This window comes from Morone saxatilis, unplaced genomic scaffold (assembly GCF_004916995.1).
Source record: "Morone saxatilis isolate NCDOM2014 unplaced genomic scaffold, NCSU_SB_2.0 Contig17, whole genome shotgun sequence".
NCBI classification, from domain to species: Eukaryota; Metazoa; Chordata; class Actinopteri; family Moronidae; genus Morone; species Morone saxatilis.
Genome location: NW_023339729.1, coordinates 8990263 through 9001193, shown reverse-complemented (window position 1 = coordinate 9001193; position 10931 = coordinate 8990263). Strand labels below are relative to the sequence as shown.

Genomic DNA, 10931 nt, shown 5'->3' with positions numbered 1-10931 from the left:
GCAATTGTTATTCTTCTCATATCGGACAGGAAGGACTCGTGATTCAAAAATATCAGGATTGTAAAATGATCATGGAAAAACCAGAGTGTCTGTATGAGCCAATTTAGAATATTTTCACCATGATGGCACATTGAAGTACAGCTGTGAAGAAGGCCTTTGAATATTTGAAACAGACACTGGTGTTACCTGGTTTCACTTGTTCAGTTCAGAATGACCTACGATAGAGCTCAACAGTGACCGCCCACTTTTAGAACGGCTCCGGAAGTCAGTTCCCATTTTATTTACTCCATTTAAACTCCTTTTATAAAGAGCTTTAAGCGTGGAGCCGAGCCGGCCAACAATGAGATGAATCGTGACCATTGCACTGGACTCATGCAGTTTCATGTTAGCTAATGTTAGCTAACGTTAGCTAACATTAGCTAACTAGCCAGCATTCAAAGCTCAAAGCCCTCACAGACTTGCAGTGATTCTCTAGAATGTGTTTTTCCTCACACAAGGTTGATATCATACGGACTAGCTTGGATGGACGACACAATGGCTAAAAATTCGAAATCGCCTACTTAAAATATGAACAGGATTTTAACTTCCAAATCTCACTGTTGAGCTCTACGACCACCAGTTCAGGAGCTAAGGAGGCTCTGAACACTGAAGTGCTATGCCTCATGTACTTAATATAGGCAGGCAGTATACCGAGCACTAACATTGTTGTCTCTTCTCAGTGCTATTCCCACTATCTTCAACTCCAGGTGCTCGACCCGTTACCAACTTACAACATTAGAAACTAAACGGAACAAAAACTGTGCATGTGAACACAAGAGATGAGAATGGCTTTGCTGTCACACGTAAGACTGTCAATATGGAGTGTGGTCGAACTTTGCAAGTGATAAGAGGGAGGAGAAATGGGAAGATGAACACAGATTTCTATAAAAGACCTTAAAGCACACTATCCAGACAACCTTGAAAGACTGGTCACAGGGCTCTGGTGACCGACAGCCAGAGGCAGGTCGAGGTAGTCTGCTTCAGATGATGTCTTTTAGTTGGAGTTGGCCGGGGACAAACGGTTGATTCAAAGTGTCAAATCAACTTGACTAGTGAGTGAGCTTTGAGCATAGACATCGAGTGCTTTTAAGACCAAACAAAGCTGTTAGCGAAACAAAATCTTCTCGAAGGGGAAGCTGTGGAATACGCAGAAAATTAAAAGTCTAAATATTTTCTTATGTTCATCTTAGTGCTAACCAGAACGTTAAATTCCCAAATCTATATCATAAACAAATGTCTCACACATCTTTCTTTACCTGCTAATCCTGATGCTAAAATGTGTGATATGTTCAAACCTGAGATACCATTATGTTATGGTGTTCTTTCACAACACCGTTAAAACTGAGATATTTCCCTTTCCCTATGCACATTTCCTTGTTAGTTAGCAGGATGTGATATCGTTGGAGCCACTAAGTATCTAGTAACGTTTAAAGATTGAGTGCTGTAGATATGCACAAAGTCTGGCTATGCTAACAATGATAAGAAGAATAGATGGAGTCAGACAGTAAACTTAACTGACCCTTTCCCCCTGTAAGTGTCCTCTGTATCTGTCTCGGTCCGGAATTTGTTTGAGCACACAACGCACCGTTTTTTCTTTTGGCCAATCGTACCAGTGACTCTAAGTATGCCGTCTACGGTATGAAACAGTTATGGTTTAAATATATAAAGGAAAATGAAAGTTGTGACTGCAAAAACATAAAAGTTATTGAAGTGCTTATGCGTGTGAGTTGTTTAAATGTTCACTTTAATGCTCCTCTTGCTCACCAGGGAAAGAGCAAGTTAGCCGGTTTAGCAGTTTAAATTTCAGAAACTTGTGCAGGCTGAGACCTCAACTTGTACGACTCAATGGGCTGCAGGTAAAGACCAACAGACTGCAGCGGATCAGAACAGACGACTGATTTCACTATGATGTGGCCCAAAAGTGACTAAATGATGAATGAAACAATAAAAGAGCAGGGAAGATCTTGGGTGAAAATGCGCAGAGGCAACTCTAAATAAGTGTGTGTGTGTGTGTGTGGGGGGGGCGGTTTCCAACACCCATGAATCTGAAGCACACCTTCATTATAAAGGGATCCATAAATAAGACAGAATAATAAATAAAATACAACAGAAACGCAACAGAAAAGGCAACACTGCTGGTTATCAGTCTCCTTGCTCTTTTTCCCTTCTCTATCCCATTTCCCTCTTTTTGTAGCTGGTGCTTGTGATTGGACAGGAGACAGTACTCTCTCCTTACGTCTCCCACTTGACCAGCCTACCTTTGACTCTCCCTACTTCCTTCTTTCTTCCTCTCTCCCTCTCTAACTCTAGAACTCTGCAAACTCCTTGGCACATTTCTCAGTGAAGGAGACGCGGATCTCCTCCTCCTCGTAGTCGTCAAAGTTGCTGGTGTCGCCTGGTCCTTTGAACTTGGGGACGAAGGGAGCTTCCACCTGAAGACAATTAAAAGCACCAGTTGAGATGGAAACTTTACTAAAGGGGAGGTCACACACACACACACACACCCACACAGGCACACATACCTTTTTCTGGTAGATGGCAATCCAGTCAGTGGTTGCAAACCACTTGTGTCCCTTGATGTCGTTGACCCCGTTCTTGAGGTTCCCGTAACGTTTTGTGAGATCCACCTTGGGATAACACCAAGACATTTATCTCACTTTTACATTATAATAAATTCAGAACACACAGCCAGATGAATTATTAACATATGATTAACATATTATGTTTGCTTTTTACCTGTAATAGGTTCCTCAGGAGGTCCTTCAGGTCTGAACTGAAGTGAGATGGGAAACGCACCTGAGACAGAAGACCAGAAGAAGAATGAAGCAGCAGTAAAGTTTTAAGATGCAGCAGTGTGACCAGATGTTTGTCATTCTGAATTTCTCACTATTTGAATAAATCCGTACAGAAAGTATGTCATAAGTAACTGATGCCTCATCTATCTCATCTCCCCTCCAGTTTCCAGGTGTCACTGTTTGGAGTGACAAATCACAAATAACAATGTTGGAAAAAATGCAAAACTCGCAGGAAAAAAAAAAACACATTCAAATAAATATCTATTTTTATACGTCTGCTGTCCTCTGGCACAAAGGAAGTTTTTTTGAAGCCATTATTGAAGCAGGGAAGTATGGCTGACAATGCCCTGTTGCCACATACTCACACAGGACTGCCTATTCACTTGCAAGGATAAAACCCGGTGTCCAAGCCTGCTTCTCTAACCTTTAAGAAGTGATGCATTTTACAACTCTGACATCAGAAGGGTTTGTCTGGAACGCAACCCGCAGAAACCTATCTTGAGCTGCAAAACATATTCGACACTATAATGCAAATACAGTATATACCTTAATAAATACCAGTAAACTAGCAGAATGGGTGGTGACCAGTATTTGGCTAGTTACTCAAAAAATGTATATATTACTCATTACGCTTTTAAAAAGTAATATAATTACTTTACTTATTACTCCCTGCTAACAGTAATTAATTCTAGCTTTTTTGCTACTCCCCAGAAATTTTGTAATTGTGTCCTTTCTCCCCAAAATTCAGCCTTACAACGATTAAAGTCCAGTTTTGTTTATTAAAGTCAAAGTAATGTAAATGTTTCCATCTTCCAAACTAGTTTCCTCCACGATTACAAAAATAAATCCAAGGATGTGATTGGTTGTTGGATTTTAAATCAGTAGAGGGTGACAACAAAATTTATATTGTAACTAATTATTTTTTGGAGGAGTAACTATAATATTATTACTTAAATGCATTAGTAATTATTTACACAACTAGTTACTGGGAAAAGTAATATTAGTGCTGTAATATAATTACTAGTAATGAGTTACTGCCCAACACTGCTGGTGACAGCAAACAAACCCGTCCATGTACTATTTAACTTCTCTACACAGAAACCTCTCTTTCTTTGGAATGCATAGCCACCGCTATTGAGGTCCAGAAAAATAAAGAGGAAAAGGCAGCAGGTCAGTACGTAATGTATGATGCACATTTTACAGCGAGCCACTGAAGAGGGGCTAAAGAGCTACATGCGGTTTCCACAGGCTGCCTACCCATGGTCTGGAATAAATACAATAAGAACTCATATTTTATATATATCATATATCATATCCAACATGGCTGAACATAAACTCAAACTTTACCAAAAGAAAGTTCTACGAAAGTAGAAATCACAGCATCAAAACTGGCTGTAAAATGATCTACAATCACGGCCCAAAAAAACACAACAACACACAGAACATATGCATTAAAATAGCACAGCAATGACAAAGAATAAACTGAGGTGGTTGTGCTTGGAACAGGCAACATAAGCGATAGCCTAGAGCAGCAAAAGATGGAGGGGGGGGGGGCGCTGTGCAAAGGGCACCTATTGTGCATCTATAGTTGTGCATCTGTGTTTGTCCCAATGTGTGTATCCCTGACCCATAACTGAATCATTAAAAAGTGTCTTCACAAATGAAAGGCACATTATTAGGACTGACCTTTCTTCAAAACTCAAAGAAAGACTGAAATAATATGTAAGCAATAATGCAATACATGTCTGTATCTTTATTAGCCTTAAATTAAAGTCAAAGCAGTCAGCAGAGTACCCGAAGACAATATTGTCTATCATATCATGTAAAATACCTGCCTATATAGTGTACAGAGGCATGCTTGACCCAAAACTGAAAAAGTAAATATGTAATGTAAACATAAACCACAGCTGTGAGGGATTGGGGATGAGGATTGGGTACTCACAAACAGATACTTAACGTAGCACAAAGTGGTTATCAGAGACTCACCTTCCCCGATACGATCTTTTCATAGATCTGAATGGGCTGGTCAGCAAAGAAAGGAGGGTACCCTGCTGCCATCTCATATACGAGTACGCCCAGCGCCCACCAGTCTACTGCCTTGTTATACCCCTGGGGGTATTGGGGGGAGAAAAGAGACACAATTATAGACAGTTTATCAAGATAAAATGAAAACAAAGTGTTGTTTTTCGTTTTAATTCGTTTTTTTCGGGCTTTATTTAACTTCATTAATCTTATACTCCAGTTTAACTGCATCTTATTATACTCATCTTAACACTGTGCATCCCATCTAGAGATTCAGAGCGGAGAGACATGATTGTGCATACAGCATGTCAGTGGCAGGAATGAATTAGTCAAAATGTTTTTTTGATATTATCTTGAAGATGAGAACCAATTGAGGGCATCTCACAGAGAGAAAGTAGCGCTCAATAACATTAATCAAAATATAAATAAAGATGTGATGATGATTGCTGTCACATGTTGCACATTTCTGACCAAAAGAAAGCACAGGATTTAGCTTTGTTTGCTGCAGCGTACGGACGCTGGTAGCCAAACTTTGTGAAATATTTGGACAGCTTTGTTCACAACCACTTTTAGCTGCAATAGTTAATTGTGACTGATGTTACTTCTTGTTTTGAGGAACATCTGAGCTGTGTGTGCTCTCCTTAAACCCACATGCTCCGAGTAGTTTTAAAAACCCAAATGAGCAGCATCAGTTTTCCCTAGAACCATGTCCTGGTTCTGGTAGGACCATAAATAACACTTGAAATAACAGCAACCGGGTCTTACAATTCTACCACCTCAATGAACAGCTATCCTATTATATAACTTTGTGCAAAAGGCTGATATCATTGTTTGTTCATATGACAATTCACAAGATACTAAAGGAGAACAATGGTGGCTCACCTTGCTGAGAATAATCTCTGGGGCCAGATATTCTGGGGTGCCACACAGTGTCCAGGTCCGGCCCTTTACACGTTTGGCAAAGCCAAAATCTGTCACCTGAGAGAGTAAAAGAAAGAGTGATGACGAATAATGAGAAAGAGAGTAAGAGGACGAACAAATAGACAATAAGGCACTCTGACATACTATCAGAGTGCCTGGCTGAGGTTTAGCACACGAAAGGCAGAAGGAAGGAGACACAGATGACAGACAGTGAAAGAGAGGAAGAAGAGCAAGGATCCCTGGAGCAGCGAGGGAATTTGTCACTACATGTTGTTTGAGTGTATTCCACTAGAGGGCAGCAGAATATGTACTACAAGGCAAGGCAGCCACCAGCAAATACAGATCATTACAAACACACACTGCAATCACAGTTGAACTTGTGCACTCTCTGGGTGGTTGTTCACAGTTTACACACTTCCATGTCTGTGTGACATCACAGATTAACAGGTGGGGCAAACCCCTCAAGTCAAGTCAAATTTTATTTATAGCCAAAAAGGGCTAGCCACAGGAGGTTTTACAATTCAACATTCAACACCTTCTGCCCTTTGACCGTCCATTCAGGTGAGGAAAAACTCTTCAAGGAACCTCAGGAAGAGCCACAGAGGAGGGATCCCTCTCCCAGGACGTATAGACATGCAATAGATGTTGAGCGTAAAGAACAAACCAACAAAATCACATTATTTATACATTTTGAGGACACGATTTCTGATACGTGAAGATTATAAAATATATGTGAAGAATGTGGATCCAGGAGGATGATGAAACAACTACAGATGTCGCAGAGTAAAGAATACGACCCCCTCCCCGCCATGGAGACGTCACACGTGGCAGAGTGGGACCTGAGCATCTTTAAATTGATTGGATTTCTGGGATCTATCTAAACATTCACCAATATAGTCCTGACTGTTCCCCCTAAACCACTTTCATCAGCTATATGGTTAGTAGTGTTGTTAATAGAATCATAGCGAACCTCCCTCTTCTGGTTAAAACCCGGCCACCCACTCCTATAAAACGCCAGGGTGAAACTCCCTCACAGACACACAAAGAATTACAACACAGGTACCACACAGAACCTTTAACAAGCAGCTGTGAATGTGCTTCTAGTGACTGTCGACGCTCCAGCGGACTCTTTGTGTTTCCAACAGTCTGATAGCAGCTGCTCATGGCTGGTTAGCTCGGATAGCTCTGACTACTGGCAGCTGTACTTCCGCTACACTTAACGGCAGTCAGTCTGTCACTGGCCGGTGTTACCTCTGCATCACATGCGCCGTAGCCTTTAGCCACCACCTGTGGCAGCCCATTATAACAATGGTAACAACATTTCATATCTACCCTGAGTCACATGTTACACGAGTGACCACCAAGTACAAGCTTACTCATGTGAAGTGGTGCACACAGCCTGACCTAGCAGCAACTGCGGGTTCTCGCTGTGTGTTTTATTGCTGTATAAAATGATAAACAGCTTGAAGGGCAATGCACAAAGAGTAACACTGTGTTTATGAAATGTTGGTGAATATGACATGAACGAAATCTTGCTTTGTTGTATCAACAACAAACATTAGCTAGCTAGCTAGCTTACATGGCTGTACTTACTGTACATACAACAATTAGTCGATTAATCAGTTAGTTACAGAAAATTAGTTGGCAAATATTTTAATAATAGAATAATAATCATTATTATAATTATTAAATAATATTATTAGTCATTTTTTAAGTCAAGATGCCAGTGATTTGATGGTTCCAGATTCCCAAATGTGAGAATTTGCAGCTTTTATTTGTCTTTCATTATTATAAACGGAGCATCTTTGGCAAAACAACACATCACCTTGGGTTCCGGGTATAGTTGCAGAACTGATACATTCAACTGCATCAGCATAGATGTTCACTCAGTGCACAATACGCAGTTTGGCTGTAAGCTTGTCTTTGGGTCTGAGGAACATCCCCAGCAAACACACAGAACTGGGCCGGTCTGCATGTTTAACAGTTTGGCATTGTTTAGCATCACCTGTAAAATCCCACTGATGAATAATGGTTCATTTAGGCCTCGTGTGTGCAACACGTTTACGAATAAACTAGCAAACTGTAGTTGGCCAACAACGTTTTGAGTAAGTAAGTTTGTATGTTACTGAATCAGGTGTTATTTACCTGTATGTAGCCCTGTTGGTCTATGAGCAGATTTTCAGGTTTCAGGTCTCTGTAGATCAGGTCCAGAGCGTGCAGGTACTCAAAGGTCAGGACAATCTGAGCAGCGTAGAACCGAGCGTGAGGCTCACTGTACACGCACACACATACAGGGAGATAGACAGAAAGAGAGCAGTTTAGTATGGCGTACAGTACAGAACAGAACAGGATGGAGACGAACAAAGCTAAATAAAACCGAGTCAAGCTAAAACACTGAATAGAGCAGAACAGAATAGAATAGAAGAGAACAAAGCTCCACAATTTACCTCTACGCGACTACAAAGTGCTTCCGGCTGTAAATGTCATGTAAACGCCATTGCATATACAGACACTAACCTAAATCTGCCAATTCTCCGTAGATGGGAGAACATCTCTCCACCTGGTACATACTCCATCACCATGTAGAGGTTAGTGTTGTCCTGAGGAAGGGAAGACAGAGGACCTGTTAGTGACGCTCACTCACATACACATACATATTAACGCACTACAGACACGCATACACCCACAAGATGGGCAACTGGATGACATAGAAAAAATAATATGTTCTTTAGATCCTGTAACAGAGCTAAATAAGTAGCTTTATATCATAAAGGAAGATTTCATTCTTAACCTGCTTCTTGGTTGACACCTGCAAATACAACTTACTGTCGGATGCATCTAACTAAGCTGAGTTAATATGTGCTTGTTGTTGTCTCTTCTATCTGTGTGCAGGACAAGGCACGTGGACAGGAATATTCTGTTAATAGGTTTATTTGAGGCATCAAGGATATTCAATCCCCGGGCATCCAACGTGCATCTAAACAGCTTAACCTGCGTAAGGCTTTAATTGGAGTATGGCCATCCGCTGGGTTAGTCTATACGGGTACAAACAGACACTGATGAAGCTGAGTGGTGAAAATGTCGAAGAAGAGAGAGAATGTGTCTGTATGGTCATTTTGCATGTGGTAGATCAAGCTTATTTCACACTGTAAATGCAGATGACAGCCCTTTAATAAGATTTACTGTCAGTGATGATGGCAGTGATAATAAGGATGAGTTTAGTAAACTGATTATTGCATCAGGAATTACCTACAGTTACAGAGATAGCAGTCGATTTCTATGAAAACAAACAATAGGCCTGTGTTGTGATGGTAAGGGGTTCTTAGAAACCACTTTTAGATAAACGTGTACAATGTTTATTCAAACTGAGGAAACTTAAATGATTCATTCTGAGTGTCGAAATGACATTTTATCTCTGCTCTATGTAGTATATAAAACTAGAAATCTAGAAATAAATGATTGATTCTCACATCACATTTTAATAGTATTTTCTCCATTTTGGAAGATCTTCAGTTGAAACAACACCAGTTTTGACATCACGGCCTATGTCAGTCTTTTTTGACACTACGCAAAGTGACAAAGGTTTAAACTTCAACATCCATGTTTGCATCCTTGAAAAATGTCATGTCATTTACCAGATTACTTAAAAAATAAACACAAATAGTTACATAGAAGTAATAAAATAGAGTCTTCAGCAGCCAGACTGTGTCCATAGATATTATTCCAAATAAGCCAATACCTAGACTGTTAAGGTTGAGTTATGCTAGAAAGTGTCATCCAACCTTCTCAAAAATGTTGAGAAAGACAAATAACAACTGGTATGAGGGATGGAAGGAAAATCTATGAAGTCGCTCACTGTCAACCACACACAGGCCAGTATACACAGGCACACCATCTAAAATGCTCCGTACCTTGAACGAGTACTCTAACCGCACCAGAAAAGGAAAGCTGACAGCCTGAAGAATCCTCTTCTCATTCAGAGTGTGCTCTATCTGCTTGAGCTTCACCACCTGAAAGGCAAAGAAAGAGAGAAAGGGAGGACAGTTTATATTGTATCGTATAAAAAAAAGGGAAATTTAAATAATCTTTTAACAAAAATGAACTACTGTTTTATCAGAGCAGTATAATCTTTACATTACATTGGCAGTCAACAGCCCCTGGTCCGACAAATTGTAATACGTGTATGTGTTCTGTTTCCGTCGAGTATGTGCACAGTGGGACACTGCTCTAAGCTGCTGTTCTACTTCTTTAGACTCAGAAAGTGCATCAAATAGTTTAGGCTAAGATAGAAAAAGCCAGCCAAGAAAGTCAAAAGGCCATAGTACTAAAAACATGTTGGGGGGAAAAGTACAAATCAACAGTTCAAATCAGACCTAAAATAAAAGATTTTAGAAAATATCTGCTATTTGCTTTTTATAATGACATATATTTAATTCTGTATACATGTGTATAGAGATTATTTTTTATTTAAGATAAATAAACATTATTAAAATAATAACATTCTGTAAAAAGTACTTGCTAATAAAGTTTTTCCACCTGCATAATCTTTTATAAAATGTGGCGAGGCACTTTACACCAGTATCAAAAGTAGCAGTTTACAGAAGCTCTGAAACCTCACAGCCTCGCCACAAAGATCCACACCTTAGTGTACTGAAATGTATTAAATGTAAGGCATAACATGTATCGCATGCCATCTACATTCAAATGATACATTTTTTAAAGAATGTTTCAGTTAAGTACTCTTTTTGGATACGTTTACCTGGCACTACCTACTCTATTGAGATAGAAGTGTAAGTCTTCCCATTAGACACATTAGACACTATCTGAAGATGACATATAGGTGTGTGTTTAAAGACCTCATTCTTGTGAATCACTCAAGTCATTATGGGTGTCACAGACATATTATTTCTACTTTTGGTACTAATTATGGTGCAAACTGGAATGCGGGCCTGAACATAATGAATATATTCAGTAGGAGAAACTGTCTAAGCAGGTGGCATCAAAAAAGGCCAGTCGCATCAGCTGCTTCTAACCAGCGGACAGCAGGATCATGTTCCAAAGCCATGAGGTAAAAATGTAAATATAAAGAACCTGATCTATCCATCTCTCCATTTCTATACCTACATATCATTTTCACACTGTGGGGGGGTGGAG

At 39.9% G+C, this 10931-nt stretch overlaps 1 protein-coding gene across 1 annotated transcript in view; it reads right to left on the bottom strand.

The window, feature by feature from the left end:
* Positions 1-1766: 1766 nt before the first annotated feature.
* Positions 1767-10931, bottom strand: part of prkacab (protein kinase, cAMP-dependent, catalytic, alpha, genome duplicate b) — a 12677-nt gene continuing 3512 nt past the window's right edge. The window contains exons 4-11 of the mRNA XM_035660080.1: positions 9689-9787; positions 8295-8377; positions 7923-8049; positions 5739-5834; positions 4821-4943; positions 2776-2835; positions 2562-2666; positions 1767-2471 (exon numbers count right to left, since the gene is read on the bottom strand). Coding sequence (XP_035515973.1) covers positions 2346-2471; positions 2562-2666; positions 2776-2835; positions 4821-4943; positions 5739-5834; positions 7923-8049; positions 8295-8377; positions 9689-9787 — 819 coding nt within the window. The 3' untranslated portion in view covers positions 1767-2345. The remainder of the gene's footprint in view (positions 2472-2561; positions 2667-2775; positions 2836-4820; positions 4944-5738; positions 5835-7922; positions 8050-8294; positions 8378-9688; positions 9788-10931) is intronic.